Source organism: Dermacentor albipictus, chromosome 1 (genome assembly GCF_038994185.2).
Source record: "Dermacentor albipictus isolate Rhodes 1998 colony chromosome 1, USDA_Dalb.pri_finalv2, whole genome shotgun sequence".
NCBI lineage: Eukaryota > Metazoa > Arthropoda > Arachnida > Ixodida > Ixodidae > Dermacentor > Dermacentor albipictus.
Genome location: NC_091821.1, coordinates 400,687,777 through 400,705,807, shown reverse-complemented (window position 1 = coordinate 400,705,807; position 18,031 = coordinate 400,687,777). Strand labels below are relative to the sequence as shown.

At 49.9% G+C, this 18,031-nt stretch overlaps 1 protein-coding gene across 4 annotated transcripts in view; it reads left to right on the top strand.

The window, feature by feature from the left end:
- The window catches only part of ATP8B (ATPase phospholipid transporting 8B), a 174,988-nt gene that overhangs the window by 75,918 nt on the left and 81,039 nt on the right, over nt 1-18,031 (top strand). For all 4 annotated transcript variants that reach the window (XM_065452444.2, XM_065452445.2, XM_065452447.2 and 1 more), the window contains exon 2: nt 13,525-13,627. In XM_065452444.2, the coding sequence (XP_065308516.1) occupies nt 13,591-13,627 (37 nt within the window). In that variant the 5' untranslated portion in view covers nt 13,525-13,590. The remainder of the gene's footprint in view (nt 1-13,524; nt 13,628-18,031) is intronic.

The following is an 18,031-nucleotide window of genomic DNA, read 5'->3' as shown; positions in this document are numbered from 1 at the left end:
TGCCAGCGTGAAGGGAGAGCAATCTATATGTAATACCACAAACACCTCTCGGCGCACTCCGACAGCCGGGTGTATATGGTCTGTAGGACCTGTGCGTAGGGTCGGAGCCGCGAGTGGCCGAAGCGCGTGCGTGCGTGCGTATCTTCGTCCAGTGCCCGCAGTCGCCGCGCTAATGACCGCGCGCCCGAGCGCGTCCGAAGCACATACACACGCACGCGCTCACCGCAGTAGCGGAGAGGACGAGACGAGTGAAACCCCGGGGGTTTTAATCTTTCATTCGGGTCAGCTCTGCGGTCCCCTGTGCGGGTCCAGCCGCCACGCTCCCGTGCCTGCGTGCGTGAGTGCTATATGTGTGTGCGTGCGCGCTCTTGGTCAGCGAGCTGTCTTGTATGGTGCTCGGGTGTATCTCTCGCTATACGTGTGTGTGTTTGTTGTGGCAGGCAGTGTTGACGGTTTCCAGTGGTTTATCTGGCGCGCGCTTTTAGACGGCGCGCGGCGCAACAACGCGCGGGTAAATAGCGCGCTCTCAGCGCGATGTGTTGCGCGTTCGCGCAGGGATTTGCCGCTGCGGTTCGTGGGGGTCGAAACCAAACGGTGCGTGCGAGAGCGGATTAGCTGCCAGCCAAGGTGTTGATGAGTGGATTGTGAACTCGTAAGCCCGCTATAAATCTCGTTTCAAGGCGCGAGAGGTGTGTTTCAGATAGATAGATAGATAGATAGATAGATAGATAGATAGATAGATAGATAGATAGATAGATAGGTAGATAGATAGATAGATAGATAGATAGATAGATAGATAGATAGATAGATAGATAGATAGATAGATAGATAGATAGATAGATAGATAGATAGATAGATAGATAGATAGATAGATAGGGATGGATGGATCTGATGATAGGATGGATGGATGGATGGATGGATGGATGGATGGATGGATGGATGGATGGATGGATGGATGGATGGATGGATGGATGGATGGATGGATTTCACACTCAGTGAATTCCTTCTATGTTGTTTATTAATTTTTTTTCTTGCTTGGTCAAGAGCTGTGAGTACCGGTATCTTTCCGTTTTCTAACTTTGTCGAAATGCGTGCACCTCCTGATTTCATAGACAGGGTAATAGTTGGGGTCGGGCATGAAATAAGTAGGAGCTGGCCCATGCCGTCGTCCGACTCATCCACGCTAGGGACGTTGTAGAAGGGACGGACTTGTTCTCATCGAGAACGAGGAAGATGTGATTTGTTTACAATATCTACATGAAGGGTGGAGAACGTTCCAGTTCATCAGTCTAGCATGACTGAAAGAGAAAGCACCCCGAACAGCCGGAAACGGCTGCTTAAAAACACTCTGTCCTCCCTAGATCCCTAGGTGAGGGGAAACTGCTGTTCAACCTTCGTCCAATGGGAGCGTCCAAAGCCATCGTAGTCGACCCGCCTTTGAGGGGCAGGTTTCGCGCACTCACTTCCGCACTTTGGTTTCACTGAACACGCCGAGGTGAGAGAGTTCTCTTAGACAGGGGTTGATACGCTTGACCCAAGCAGGCGCCTCTTAATTTCAGAGCTGACCCCGCAGTTACACGCCGCGTCTGTCCATTGACTGCGACGATTTCGGGGTACTTTGAGAAAGCACCGCAAAACACCCTTTTTCAGGAGTTCTCTTGCTCCAAGTAGACCGTGAAGGTGACAGCGAACCAACTAACAATACTTGGTCCGCCGTACGTGGCTAGACTTGCCGGCGCCGTTGGGCTGTCTGAGGAGGCGTATTGTCGGCTTTACAAAGAGACTCGTCGCAGCGGGCCGGAAAGGGTTCGAAGGTCGCTTCTCCGAAGATCGCCACCCCTGCAGGTCGATTGAAACAACTGCAGCGGGCTCGGAAGGGTTTGCAGTTCAGTACCCCAGGCAGGCCGATCGTAACAGCGGCGACACTGCGGAAATACGTGACGTTCTTTGTAATCGGTTCTCTTCGTTTCTATATATATCCGCGATGGCTCACAGCTTTGGTTTATGCAGCAGTGGTTGGTTGAGCGAATGGAAGCAGATGTCCATCTCTTTAAGCTTCAAGTGTTCCTATACACGGCTTTACAGGGTGATGGCCAGTGGCATCGGTTTATCCTTCACGCGTGCCTCGTGTAAGCATCACTAAAAAGGAGAGAGAGAGACAGAGAAGTGTAAGAGGGTTCTTTCTTTTTTCCAACGCTTCTATGCTTTGTGTTCACGGCTTTCTTTTCCCTTTTTTTTTTTCCTTGTTTACATTCCACACGTTCTGCAGCATTTCACATGACCCATTCGAAAGAGCTCTTCATTTCGCTCTTGGACAAGTGAAAAATCGCTTCAGTTAGGCTTCAGCGATTTTACCCATACTACGTTTAGTTCGTACATGTCACTGGCTGGGGGCTAACAAATTGAAATCGAGCCCCGTGACCTCCATCCCGCCTTCCCCTAGGCGTTTTAGTGCGGCTTGCGTCATTCGACATCGGTATTATCTCGTTCTACGCGCTTCTATTGCTTTCGCTCGTCCCGAAGGAGCAGCAGTATCTCCATCCCCGCCTATGGACCACACACACACACACACACACACACACACACACACACACACACACACACACACACACACACACACACACACACACACACACACACACACACACACACACGCACGCACACGCACGCACACGCACACGCACGCACGCACGCACGCACGCGCGCTCGCAGTGTTGCGCTCGGCGGGGCGGGTCGGCCCGGCCGGTAGAATTGCGTTATAGGCCCATTGCGGTGCGCCAGCTGCTGCATTTCTTCGATAGAGCGGGTCGTTAAATCGTTGCCTCCGTGGGAAGCAGGGTAGAATGGATCGTACAGTTAAACGTACATCACGTTAGTCATAAAGAGGACGGAAAACAAGAAGGGCAGTAGTAAATCTCTGTGCGCGAGATTTGGGCGCTAATGAGCATGCAAGTCTACCGTGGTATAACTCGCCGGAAAAAAGAAAAGAGGGAATGGGGAGGGGGTTCCGCAATACGGTTCCGACGATTTCGCAATATCAGCAGAGGCGAGAGACTGTCCTCCGCTGTGCGAAACGAACAATTCGTCCATTGAGCCTTTGCTCACAAGCTTCTTTTTTTTTTTTTTGCATCGGGAGACTCGCGTATACTGATATTTGCAATTTTAGCAGTCTATAGGGTATAATATAAGACAGCGCGAGTCGTATAACTGGTGGTTTGCCTCCCGAGCAGTGCTTAACTACTTATTGTCAAATCACTAACAAGCACTATCTGACATTTCTTTCTTTCTTTCTTTCTGTGAGATCTTGGGGTTTTTACCTTCGCCACCTTGAATTTTGATACAGACTCGAGCAAGGACTTATCTTTGTTTAGTTGTCTCTAATACGTAAAGTGGGACTGAGTATGAGCATTAGATACGAGTGTCGCACTACGTGGAAGGACAAGGCAGCGCATTTCTAAAGCAGGACTTGCGTGCCGCACATGCTCGTGGTTCACGCACGATGCGATGCGTAAAATTATACGTTTCCGTGGTGAGACGCTGCTCCGCCATTGCGTGCAAGAATTTTAACTCCCCGGGCCAGGCTACCGGTTATAATTTTTCTGCATAAGTTGAAACTGGAAGGCGGCGCCGTGTTGCGAAAGAATTCAAGCGCAGCGAGACCACGAAATAGTGGAGGTGACGTCATTTCTCTTTATGAGGGATATGCCCCAGTGCTGTGCTGTTGGCTTTGAGGGGTGCGATAATGGGCGTTACCAGTATCGCGCATGGATCCCTAATTATGCAGTGGCCGACCTGTGGCGTTCATGTTGGTCGTACTGTTGTACGAAAAGTAAACGACGGCGATATTCGACTGCTGTACGATGCGCTAACGACAACGGCACTTCGCCCGAGCCATTTCGAAAACGTGATCGAATGCTGGCCGGGGACTAACAAAGCTTTCCATTGTGACGGCTTCCTCTGCCGAGAAACCATGATATAGATGTCTGTTACTCACGACGCTAAAACTGGATGAAATACCCTTAACTCCGGGCTTCTTCTTCTTTCTTTCTTTCCTAATGGCGAAGAAACAAAGTTAGTTTAACAGTTTGCGACATCATTCAAGAGTTGTAAACCGGAACTATGCCGTTGGTGACTGGCACAGCATATAAAAAGTTCATGTTCGTAAACCGCGTTCGTAATATAGAACGCGATCGGAAGACGACACACGAAATGTGCAGGACTTTTCACCCATTGTTAAGCAATAGTATTGCTCACGCAGTCATCTGTGTCGCATTCGAATGCCAACGGGCGCGGACTGCGGAGCCCAGAACGACAGGCTGCCGAAGACGGTGCCGCCGCCAGGCGTGCTTTCGATACTCCCCCTGCGGCTCGATATAAAGGTTTCGTGCGGCGGAGACACTAGAGTCGCAGTGCCAGCCATGCCTTCTTGGCTTCGCCGTTGGAAAGGAGCGAAAGGGTTCACCCCCTCCTCCCACCCACTTCTGCGAAACGGGCGCCCGCGGTGTTTTGCGCACCCGGCCGTTCAATCGCTAAGAGGTCTCTCTCTCTCCCTTTCTCTCTCTCTTTCTCTCTCCCTCACTCGCTGCTTGCGCGCGTGGCGCGGACATGCGTGGGTACCGTAGCGTGGGCCACTTGAGTGCACGGCGTCGGGGCGGCTCCCATCGCGTGGAGTGGAAGAGCGTGCGCGCTGTTTGTTTTGAGAGCGCCGCCGCCGCCGCCGCCGCCTTGTTTTTCTTATCTCTTTTTCAGTGGCGGGAAAGAACGCACGCGTGCGTCTCCTACTAACGGCTGCGCCGAGCATTGTGCGATCCCCCCCCCCCCCCCCTCGGAGCCTGGCACCCGGCCGTGGCCTCCGAGTTTGCGCGCCCGCGTGTTCGATCACCGAGGCCACAAACCATCGCGCTTCAAGTTGCGATGGTACCGCTGTGGGGCGCCAGCGGTGCTGGGCCGGCGGACTTGCGGTTGCGGCTTGCGCTGCGCTTAGTGCCCACTTGTTCCGATTTCTTTTCCTTTGAAGGGCCGCCGGTAACTGGAAACACTGAATCAGTTTGTGTACTCTTCTCTGAAAGCCTTATCCGAATTTCTCTGCCGCAGAAAAAAAAAAAATGAAAGCCGTGCTGATTATTGAACTTCGCGCGCGAACAGCCGCGTCGATGACGTCGAAATGAAGTCGCGGGATTCGCAGCGCGTACTCCTACAGCCATTTATTTCTGAACCGCGAGAGTTGCTAAATCTATCAAAATTGACTCTCCGCTTACTTCCGAATGTAACGTATGACACCACTAGTATTTTGATCTTGTGTTCTTTTCTCCTTTCTTTTTCTTGTGTGTGTCTGTGGGGGAGTACTAAGCGTCCACTAGCGAGTAGGACTGGCCTATTTGAGTTTAGGGACTAATTTACCAATCTATCTTAATTGTCACTTCAAACTACTGCGTAGCATTCATATGTCAATCAAGATACCGACTACTACTTTCTTGCTTAGCTGCATCAACCAGGCCTAGACAGGAGGCAAGCACGGGACTGGCGCCGCCTGCAAACAAACACTTTCCCACATTTATACAGGCTACACAAAATGTACCCAGACAAATACAGCAACACTTGCCCGTGGTGCGAAGGAACACCGACATTGGAACACATAACATTCCAGTGCGCGTCACGTCCGGCGGCTGCCACCTCGCCGCTGCTAGACAACACTCTACATAACTGGTCGTGGGAGGCGCGACTCGCGGAAGTGGAATTGGGAAGCCAACTGGCGACCCTTGACCAGGCCCGGCGAGCCGCTGTAACCAGTGGGGCCCTGGAGGAGGGGCTCCACCCACCATAACCAAACAGTCTCTGTTACAATAAACGTTTACTCTCTCTCTCTCTCTCTCTGCTTAGCTGCATATATATATATATATATATATATATATATATATATATATGTATATATATATATATATATATATATATATATATATATATATATATATATATATATATATATATGTCGCTGGATGTTTTGACAGTATCACTTTACAGCACGTCATAACGTCATCACACACTTATTAAAAAAAAAATCTTAGATCGCGTTTGCGAGCAGCATAATGTTTGGCTGATTACTGAAGTGTATTGTCCGCAGTCGGACACCGGCAAAGGGCTTTCCTGTTTTCTTTCTTTCTTTTTAGTTTGGTTGCTGTTCACTTATTACTGTGCTTTCAGCGAAATTGACTTGAGCGTGGAATTGATGCGAAGCTATGTCTACACTGAAAATGTCGTTCCATCGAACGCCGAAAGAAAAAAATGCCGTGAAATTAGTGAAGCCCCGCTGGCGTCGTACGAGTCGCCTTGGCGCCCGTCGACATGCGTGACGCACGCGTGTTTTTCTCCACCGTCTTTGCGCACGGCCCGCGACAACCGAACCGCGGGCGCCGTCCGTTTGCACCGCGCACGATGAGACACTGCAGTTGGCCGCAGCAGATATATCGACGCCGTGGTATATGCGGCCAACTGTCGCGGCCGTCTCTCATTAGTATCGATTGCTGTATTGACGGCCGCGAACGGTGCGCTGTCCGCCCTAATGAAGCCCGCCGCGTTGACGGAACTCCGACCGCCTGTTGTCTGCGTGTCAACACACAACGGCAGCGCGCCCTGGAGCTGTCGATGGGTAACACTGTCTCTCGCTGCATGTTGAGGGAGCACGTGGGACACGAAGCACGCGCGACCCGGTTCGTCAAAAGGAGGCCGTCGTGCAAAGAGGGCGACGCGAATCGTTGAGCGACAACAATATATCTGCAGGGCGCTACATGTCCGCGCCCTTTTATATGGAGCTCGGGCTGGCTCGCAGCGCCTGCCGTCTTCTCCATTGCAAGCAGCAGTTTTGTCAACCCCATTGCGCGATCGAGTTACCTCTTTGCCCACCCCTTTACTTGCCCACCCCTTTCTTGCCCACTCCTTTACTTGCCCACCCCTTTCTTGCCCACCCCTTTCTTGCCCACCCCTTTCTTGCCCACCCCTTTAAGAACTCGTGACTGGTGTTGCTGTGTTCATCCTCTCCGTTACGCTTAGGACGCGGCCGCCGATCGTTTGTCGTGTCGTCAGGCCGTCTCCTGTATCCTCGGCATCACCCTCGCCATAAAGCGAAGAAATAAATTGGTGCGGAAACCATCAAAACATGAAATTAAATTCTGGAGTCTTACGTGCCAAAACCACGATGCGCCGTACACGGGTGTTTTTAGCATTTCACCTTCACTGAAATGCGGCCGCCGCCGCCGCTGCGATTCTATCCCGCGCCCACGGGCTTAGTAGCGCAACGCCATAGCAGCTGCACCACCACGGCCGGGTGTGAAACCACCGAAGATAATTGCTAAAGTAAGCGAATAGCTTCTGCGTGCCGCAGAAATTACCGTGTAGACTCGTGTAAGGGCCGCACCCCAACTTGGCAGCCCAAAAGTTGAAATAAAAAAAAAAAGATTTCCGGCGGAGAAGCAATCGCGTTCGATGCCGTGCGCCCTCATACGCAAATTTTGGCGCGCCTTCCGCTTGCCGCTACGTCAAGGCTGCGCGTCGGCCTCTGACGCAATGGTACATCCTGGGATCCGGGGTGTGCAGTAGTCGCCGGCACCATTTTGACCGAAAAGTTCGGTCCCGTGTAAAGGCCGCACATTGTCAAAATTGTGAAAAAATGTTGGGGCCCTTACACGAGTCTATACGGACTCCGTAGCATTACTTCCCAAGTCTATAGACTGCTGACCTCGATGACGGTGTTGGATGATGGCGGCAAACATTGTTGTTGTCATGTTTTGATAGACGGCATGACACCGTGACGATGACTGTGGCGTGACGACAATATATATCTCTAGAATAGGGTACCCAAGCCATCTCCAAGCGTTGGAGGGACGCAAACTCCATTGGCGGCCTATCGCGCTCCTTCGCGCTCTCTTTGGTTTTCTTAGGTAGGCCTGGCGGTTTGCGTCTCCCAGCGTTTGGGCACTCTATAATCTAAAGCTCTAACGTCATGACAACGGCTGCGCGCCTGCGCTTCCTCCTCCGCTCGTTTACTCCACGGAGGAGGCCTCCGCTTACCATTCATTCGCTCTAAAGCCATGCAGCACGAAACGGCGCCCCTCGACAAGAGACACGCAGCATACTCCTGCAGCATGTAAACGTGCTCCGGCCGCAACCCAAGCGGCGGAGAAACGCGACATGCTACCACCACCGTCCACAGCACCGTCCACGAAGTTCTCGTCATTGAATAAGGAACCAACATAGAAGAACCAACACAGCACACGTGCGTCTCTAGCACGACTCCCAAGTCTCCTCCTCGTCATTGGGGAGAGGGGCAAATGTCAGAAACTCTATGCCAACTAAGATTCCGCCGGGGTATGTTAATGAACTCCATGAGGCTAAAACGTTTATCCGGCGCCCTTCGCTGCGATTAGTGGACCAGGCGTTGCTTTGTAACGTTAAATCTTATCACTCTATCAACAAAATATAATATAAACCCATATTAAAATTAAGTCAGCATACTACAACAACTTTACTATAATATGACTATTAAATATGATTAGATAGATAGATAGATAGATAGATAGATAGATAGATAGATAGATAGATAGATAGATAGATAGATAGATAGATAGATAGATAGATAGATAGATAGATAGATAGATAGATAGATAGATAGATAGATAGATAGATAGATAGATAGATAGATAGATAGATAGATAGATAGATAAAGAGGCGTATTGCATCAGTTGAAGTGCAACGTGTTCACAATGTGCCACTTTAGCTCTCAACTACAGGCAACATTAACGGCAAACGCCCAAAAGCGGAAGAACACGTCGCCAAGAAAATTCATTGCTTCATGGATGGATGGATGGATGGATGGACGGACGGACGGACGGACGGACGGACGGACGGACGGACGGACGGACGGACGGACGGATGGATATAGTTTCCGCGCAGCATCTGCAGACGAGATCGCCGGCACGAGACGAGGAACACGCGCCGCCTGCTTCGCGACTCGAGACCGCTTTTTTTTTTTTTTTTCTCGAGGGACGTCATCTGCCATTTTGTGATACACGTGCTGACGCACGCTGTTCGCGGCTCACTGCACTGTTGTCAGCAACGCGTCGACCCATGTGAGCTGCCAAGATTACGTACACGGCACGGCGCTGCGCGCGCGTATCACCGCTCGCCGGGCGCGGTCTGTGCCGAGAACGTCTATCCGTTGCGGAATCGCACGGAGCCCGTCCCAAGAAGAGCCGAGCCGTCAGGCACGGCCTACGTTAGCGGCCGCCACACTGGTTCCTTCGCAAAGCCGCCTCAAGGAGGGAGCGATGAAATGGAAGAGCGGGGGAGGAGGGGGGGGGGGAGCGAGCGGTCGGAGAAAAAAAAAATACTTGCTTATGGCAGCGGATCACGATCTACTCGGTCGAAAACTTGAGCTGCGCACGTTTCGAGAAAGTGGTTCGCACTTATAGCTCTTTGCACCCGAACTTCGATCCCGAAGGCAGTTTTGTCTTTAACTGGTGTATCTTTACGACCGTGAAAATTCCCGTCGCGTGAAAGAAAAAAGGTGAAGCTTTTCTTTCGCGAAGCGTTTCTCCTTTTTATATATATATGTACATGTACGAAGCGAGCTCCGTGCGGTTTGTGAGCGGGTACGCTGCACACGTGTGGCTCTTGATAGACAGCACCGCCTGAAAAAAAAAAAGCTTAAAGGGCACTACCGCCTACATGGATGAATGCAAAACCATTGCGACGTCTCTCCGATAACTCCTCGGCCTCGTTCGCATATTTGCGTGAACCGGGCGCAGCTACTGACTGGAAGTCGAAGAACTCGACGCAATCACCGCGACGCGAGGCGCTGTATATATATATATATAGACCGGCCACACATTTGCCGCTTCCCGGCAACGCAGCTTATGCAACTGTAATCATTGGCGGGAAACTTTTGCGGCGAACGTTATGCGCGAAAGCGAGCTTTCTGGTTCTTTTTTTCTCTCCCCCGCACGGCCGGCGCCGTCGCTGCCGCGGATGGATGGGTGGATGTTATGAGCGTCCTCTTCGGAAAGGGGCGGTGGGTTGCACCACCAAGCTCTTGCTGTTATACTGCCCAATGTCCTACCTAGGTTCCTGTCCACCGATATTAGCCAGACGTTGCAAATCACTTTGCTTGTTAGCTAGCAACACAATGTCGTCCGCATAGAATAAACCTGGAAGATGCTGCTCTACTACTGTACCCGCCTGTTTGTATGAGAGATTAAACCCGGTATTACTTCCTTCTAGCGCCCTCTCCGTCCTCACCATGTACATGTACATCATAAACAGCAGTGGGGATAAAGGGCACCCCTGCCTCAGTTCCTTGTTATCAACTTTCTCCTCGCTCCTCATCCCTTCCCATTCAATGCAAACGGTATTTTCTCGGTAAATCTCTCTCAAAAGTAGACAATCGTCGCCTAAGCCTTCCCCTTCTAGAATATCCCTCAAAATGCTGCAGTTTACGTTGTCATACGCTCCTGTTATATGTCTAAAAAGGACACATTTAACGGTCTTCTTTCTACTCTTGATATTCCAATACATTGAGTAAGAACAAATAAGTTATCATCCAAGCGCCTACCTATTCTGAAGCCATTATGAAGTTCTCCCAAAATGCCTTTATTCTCTGCACATGCTTGCAGCTTTGATTGCCTGCATTGCTAACTTGTATATTACCGATGCAATGGTCAACGGCCTTTGCGAGTGAATTCCTTCTCCCCGTTACCTTTATAAATTAAATTCATTCTATTTTGTCGCCAACTGTATGGCATTCTTCTATCCTTTAACGTTTTTTCCACTGCTTTCACCACAGCTTCCTTACTTTTTGGTCCTAGTTCATTAATCAGCCTAACGGAACCTCGTCTAGCCCTGTGGCTGTACGCTTAGGAATTTTCTCTTCGGCTTTCTTCCAGTTGAAATTTGTCAGCGCCAGCTCCTTTTCCATCTGGTTCTCTTTTGTGCTCTTTATTTCTTCAAATACAACCTCGCCGTTGCCTTGGAAAGATTCGGCTGTTATTTTTCGGATGTAATTTAATGCCGCTTCCCCTTCCAGTTTGTTTCCATCTTCGTCAAGGATATGTTGTTGCATTGTTGTTGACTTCCTGCCTAATAATTTTATGTGGTTCCGAAATATTCTAAGTGTGGCCTTCTTTTTCTCACGTATTACTGACAACTAACGTTCACTTAAATTTCACCTTTTATCTTTGCCTGCACCAGTATTTGAACCATAGACTTTTTTTCCCGGTATATTTCCCGTTTGCTTGCCACTTCATCCTGCGGAAACTGCGCCTTCTTTGCCTGCCTGTGCTCTTGGGATGCTTTCTGTCGTTTGGCGATCGCTTCTCGTATCTCCCTGTTCCACCAGATTTTCGGTTTCTTTTTCTTTCCAATGAACATGTTGCTTCTCTTTCCGTTTTTTTTTTCGTTATTACGCTTAGAAGCTCGCTATATTCCCACTCTTTACTTGGTGACGGATGCGCGGAAGTGGGCGCTATCTGGTGGTGCTTCAAGGAACCCAGCGCGCACGCGGCGCCCGCCTCCCGTTTATCGGCTGCGGCCACGTGACTTTTTATACCATCTCCGAAGACGCCGCTGGATTTTCCGCTTCATGAAAGCAATATTACTTTCTCATTAAAAGAACAACAGTGCTCGCTGCTTAAACTGTAGAAGCAAGCGGTTAAAGTGAAAGCCTTCGAGCGCCACTGAAACGCACGCCTTGCGTCATCCCACGCTCGTCGAAGGCGCGACGAGCGTTCATTTAAAGGGCCCCTCACCAGGTCTGGCCATATTGAGCTTACAAGCGCAGAGCATACATTGCGTGATAGCGATTGTGTCTGAAAAGTATTACATCGCTGCGCGTCGCGGAAAGACCTGAAATTTCAAACCGAACGCCGTTTTCCTGTGCTTACTGGACAGCCACCGATCTTGAACTACTGGCCATCGAAGAAGCCATTCAACTCTGTGATGCGCGCTCAGAAGACACGGTTCACATCTACACTGACAGTCAAGAGGCCCTCAAGCAACTGAACTCCCGATCCTACACGGCTAACGTAGCGCACCGCATAAAACGAGCCTGCCGCCACCTGCAGGACAATAGACATGCACGTATTTTAGTACACTGGACACCAGGCCACAACATGAGGGGAGCGGGGAACAGGGTGACCCATGAGGCTGCAGGCGAGAAAATGAGAGAAGACTGGCCATCGCAGCTGTGAAGTGAGCCCGTCACTGCTGGACCACACCTATAGCTCCCTGTCATCCGTCGTTGTACCAGATCACCAGATTGCCTGGCTGAGACATGAGGGGAAGGTTCTATACGGGAGTCCATTCCTAGCATCCTTCCTCTCATTCCCAGCCGCCTTCCCAGAACAGCCGAGGTTCTCATCCACAAAGCAAAAGCTAAGGCATCTATTACACCGGATCGATGCTCTGAGCAAGTGGAAAGGAACACAAGTGGAATGCTCCAACTGCCCTGCGATTAACGTCGATCTCAAACATCTGACCTGGTACTGTCCTGCCACAGCCAGTCTCAGGGACAAGCACGCCCGGCCTCTAAAGGTGGCATCGTACGAAGACTGGGTGGCACCGCAAGCAGATGCCACCAGAAGAATTAACGCTTTGCTGTGATTTGCTAAGGAGGCAGGCATCCTTCATTTCGCTTGATCCCTTACCCCTGTCTTAGGCCACGGGCCACCCCTTCTAATAAAAGTATCAATTAATCAATCCATTTTCCTTCTTCTCGCGGCCGCCGTGGTCCTACATAACTGGTCGTGGGAGGCGCGACTCGCGGAAGTGGAATTGGGAAGCCAACTGGCGACCCTTGACCAGGCCCGGCGAGCCGCTGTAACCAGTGGGGCCCTGGAGGAGGGGCTCCATCCACCATAACCCAACAGTCTCTATTACAATAAACGTTTACTCTCACTCTCTCCCAATCCAGAGGATGACGTACTACGTGTGCTAGTGTGTACGTACACGTGTTTGCACTGTGACGTCGCTCGTGCTGACACGTGACTTCGAGAATTATTCAAAGCAACATTTGTTATTTGTGTAATGTGTGTAATGTGTGTAATGTAATGTAAAGTTTGACCCTTAATTTCTGTAGCAGTAATCAACTATTTTTACCTCGCCAAGTATGTTATGAAGCGGTTTTGAAAGTATACCGCTTCAAGATAATTTAGTGTTAGTGACGCCTTTTAGCATAAACGCGTCCAGCCCCGCCCGCTCACAAGCCCTATCTAGCTACGTTACATTAACTCGATAAAGTTTGGTTGAGTCTGCTTGTCGGTCCGAAATATGGTCCTCGAGTTCATGTAAACGCTAACGGGTCAGCTCGGGTAAGCAGGGAGGCTAGTTCGGCTAATCCACCTGCAAGGTTTGGGTAGTTGCTTGGTGAGATGCATATAAACGCGGTCAAGGAGGCATGAAGTCAGCTCGACCTCTGACTCGACCCCCATTCGTCAAGCCCCTGTAAACGAAGCCTTGTGTTGTCGTTTCTTGTCGCAGGTTGAGCGGCGGCGCATGCGAGCAGCCGCCGGTGTGCCCTTGCATGGCTGAGGACAGCGGCCAGTCATGGGCTTTGCGTGCTGGGCTCGGGAGGTCCGCCAAGGTGAGCACCGTGTCCACTCTCTCTCTCGTTCCCCGTTATCTATGCTTCACCTCACTAACTCCGTGTACTGCAGCAAGAACACCGACCAAAACAAACGTCTTTCCTGCGTTTCGTAATGACTTTACCACAGTACATTTGTGTAATGCGGTGAAACATAAGTAGTGTGTTGGCGGTGATGGGAGGCGAGAATGTGCGCTAGCGCTAAGTGTAACCAACGCGTCATTGTTTAGTATACTTTCTTCGGCGCCTTCAGGACACCAAAGGGTCAATGGTGGCGCTAAAGCTGGAACCTGGTCTGTACATAGGTAGGAGGCTCGCCGGCCTGTCCGCGACAGCGGGCAGCTGATCTTGTATGCGAACACCCCCTCGGCACGCTCTGATCGGCCCGAAGCCACACACCCCCCTGGTTCCAGCTTAGATATCTCCGCAGTTCTTTGGGTTCTCTGGAGATCCTGCGCCGGCCGGTTTAATATAATCTCAGTTTCTCTTGACGGTCCCGTTTGCCGATATTATTTTGGCAGGCTAAATAACCCCACCGCAATATACATCTGTACTCCGGTGAACCTTAGTAAAACAGAGTGACAGAGAGCGAGTGTGAAGAGGAAACAGGTGCTATACCGCCATTGGATAGAACACATATAATACATGTGCCAAGGGAACCAGATGGGGCTCCTCCGTTGTCCATCCCTCCGTGCGACGCCCGGCTGAACGGAAGCTTCGCGGAAGGATTAGTAGCGCACAACGGGCACGTCCTCCTTCTCCTTCCTTCTTGGAACGCGCAGCCGGCGTTTTGCGTTTAATGATTGGCTTACAGGAGCGGTAGTTTTCGGCTCACTGCACGGAATTGGCGATGCGAAGCGTATCTACACTTACGTGTGTTTGGTTCGAAAAAGTGCGCAAATACGCCTTATCTCCTTCAGTCACGATATTCACCGCGTGAGTCTAGACGCAACCTCTTTCTTCGGCAATGATATCGAGGAGGAAAACGCGAAAGCGTGTGTGTGTGTGTGTGCGAGCGTGTGTGTGTGTGTGTGTGTGTGTGTGTGTGTGTGTGTGTGTGTGTGTGTGTGTGTGTGTGTGTGTGTGTGTGTGTGTGTGTGTGTGGGTGTGTGTGTGTGTGTGTGTGTGGGTGGGTGGGTGGGTGGGTGGGTGGGTGGGTGTTTCCAAAGCTCTTTAACAATAACTAGCGCATCTTCTTCTAACGAATATTTCATTTTGATTTACTAAACACCGAATCATTTGAGAGCTCACTGTCGCAAATTTGTTGTTATTAGTATTAGTATTAATATTAGTAGTAGTAGTAGTAGTAGTAGTAGTAGTAGTAGTATTTATAATTATGACGAGCGGCCAGAACTGGCCTGAATGTTCATGCTACGAGACAAAAATGAAGAAGAACGTTTCAGGAAGAGACACCGATATTAAAGTCCAATGAAAGGCGGTCGTAACTCGTGACTCAAGGTGCTATTTTTTATTCTCGAATGGTTCTGGACGAATGGTTCTGGATTCTCTATTTGATTCTGGACAATGACCACTGTACTTCGAGACACGTCTTTTGGTACTTGTATTTGTTTCCCGGAACGCACTCTCCCCTTTAGACCTGTTTGTTTCAATGACACTCTATTCGCCGTTCTTCCTAATGGTTCACATCAAAGGAGCTGTTGCTCTGGCGCCTCTAGAGTCTTCCTCCCTCTTAGGGTTCTTCCTTTTACGTAACGTTTAAAACACCTATATCTTTATAATGAGATGCTCTACATCGTGTTGCTTAAGTTAAGGTCCACACTCCTCGCGCATTTGCCTACCTACGATGTCGTGCTCGAAACCCGCTTCGCTCAAGACTGCAATAACAAAAGGAAGGAGAAAGTGATGAAAACCGTATAGTGTGCCATTTTCAACTTCCGTTTATAAGGGTTGGCGTTAAGGAAACGTGAAAATGGGGGATGCACATTTGTAGAGGTTGTCGTGGCAAGCTTCTAACGCTGTTCCCTTTGGATCCCTGTCCACTTTCGAGATGTTGTGCCCTCGGAGCTGGCCCCTTTACAGATACAGGAAAGTTTTCCATCAGACCTGTTCCCTTTTATACCGATTTACTTGAGATACGTGCTTCCCGGGTTCTTTCAGTGTGGCCCAGTTAAGCACATGGTTGCCACAACTTGGACAGAGTTGCTCTCTGCACTTGCGGTTCTTTCTTGCGTCCTGGGCCGAGCTGTTAAAGCTGGCCGTCTATCAAGAGTTGTCTTTTTTATGTGGTTTCCCTTTCAATTGCACGCTGCTTAGCCAGGAGACTGACGACGCGGTCGTTACTGTACTCGTTGGACAGACGCTGCCGTTCTTTCCGCGACCCATGTAGAACGAGACGCTTCCCCACTTTCTTGGTGCAGTTTCTTTGAAGGGGCGCTTCCAATGAAAGCGCGTTCATTAGTACACGCCCTGCTGCAACGTTTCATTTACTCTTTTCGAGGTCCTTTAATGCGTTATCGTTCTTAGGGTACTTCTAGGATGTGTGCTAGAGTGCCTTCTGATCGTCTGCAAAACGGGCATGAAGTGTCATGCACTGTTGGGAACATGTTGTGCAAGAGCACGGGATGCGCTAGCGACCCCGCTTGCGTGCGTCGCACGATCGTTTGCTGCCTTCGACTGAGTTGCGGATGCGGACGGGGAAGCCTACATCTGCCGCTTCTTTACATTTGGGTGATGTCTTCGTAACTTGTCACGGGGTGCGGTAGCACTGGCTCGTCCTCGGCCCAGATTGACAAAGTGCGCTAAGCTCCGGAACCCCCCACCATCCCTACCGGCCCGCGACTGATGTTGCTCTCCCTAGCAGCCGAACGTGCGTGTAGCAGTTTTTCTCTAGCTCCAAAAGGCATAGGCCACGCGTCATACGTGCTCCTGAGGAGCAGGCAGCTTTCGATTAGCAACGCCGCGAGCAGAACCGGGAACGAGCTCGTCTACGCCGTGCCGATGCTGCAGACCGGGCACAAGAACTGGCTCGCGCAGCCGAGCGCAAGCAGCATCTGCGTACCGAAGATCCGGCAGCCTACCAAGCCGTCGTTTAATGAACTATAGGGATCAGCCCAGTGATAAACACCGGGGCCGCACGTTTCTGCTTCGCTGGTTAACGATCTTTACGGAGTGCTTGAGCGGTGATTTATTTTCCCGTTTTTTTATTTTTTTTATTTTGGCTTTTATTGTGCAGCAAACGTTCTCGGAACTTGCGAAATTCTTTCTTTGTCTCCATTGTAGAAATACAGCGTATAGCCCATCTTGAAGAGTAATTTATTGATACAGCTCGATTTTCGCTTTCATATTCCTTTAAATGTGCGTAGAGTCTATAATTATAGACTGGACGGAAATTAGCAAGTAACACAAGGGATTACTGGCGTCGTTTGATATTATCGCTTCTCGAGGCAATTTGCACTTTTGCGTCTTTCTGCCTCGTCGTTGTCGTATTCGTGCCCAATCGCGGTGTTGTTCGCGACATTTAATTCGCGCTTTCCTTCTTCGTTTCTCACTGAGGTACGCGCTTGTGGATGATTCGAGCTTATGAATAATGAATGCATGGTTACTATAAATCAATCAATCAGTCAATCAATCAATCAATCGATCGATCAATCAATAAATCAAACGGGCGTTTATTGTTAAAAACAGGAGATATACTTACAGAAAAATTTCGACCGTTATATAGCCTGAATGGATAGCGTATTTTAACGTATTTTATAGAAGTTCACAAGCTCTCTCTTTTTAAACGAAATAATTCTAAGCAGCGGCCCCGTTCTGCTTAAACCTTTATTTACGCGATATTTTCATTTCATTATATTACCTGGAAGACCTTTAATACATGAGGTATTACATGAGGGGTTGGTACATAAGTTATACAGATACATTAGCTAGACGTGCGCGAACGATCCAGGCATAATCACGTCGAATTATGAGAACATGAGCACTCTAAAATGATCGGCGGCTTATTGTTTCTCTTTAGTGTCTGTTAAACCACTGAGCAGCACGTGTTGTCCGCTGGAGCGGACACCGGTTCGATCGGCCGGGAGTCGCGTACGCAGGTATCGAATTCTCGTGGCCGTCTGACCGCCGGGAAAGCCACGCCTCCTTCGCCGCTGTCGCGTGTCTAGCATTTCCAGCGCTTTTTGTTTCTTTCACCATAACGGTCGCAAGGTCTGAAAAGTTCGAGCTGCCGTGCAGCTTGAAGTTCGCGGTTATCGGCCGTCTCCACCGACGTTGGAACACCCCTACGCGGGAACGAAGTATGGATCCATCAAAGTTTTCTTTCCTTTCTTACTTTCTTTTCTTTTGTTTTCCTTTCTTACTTACTTTATTTATTCCTTCCTTCCTTCCTTCCTTCCTTCCTTCCTTCCCTTCATTCTTTCTTTCTTGCTTTCTTTTCTTTCTTTT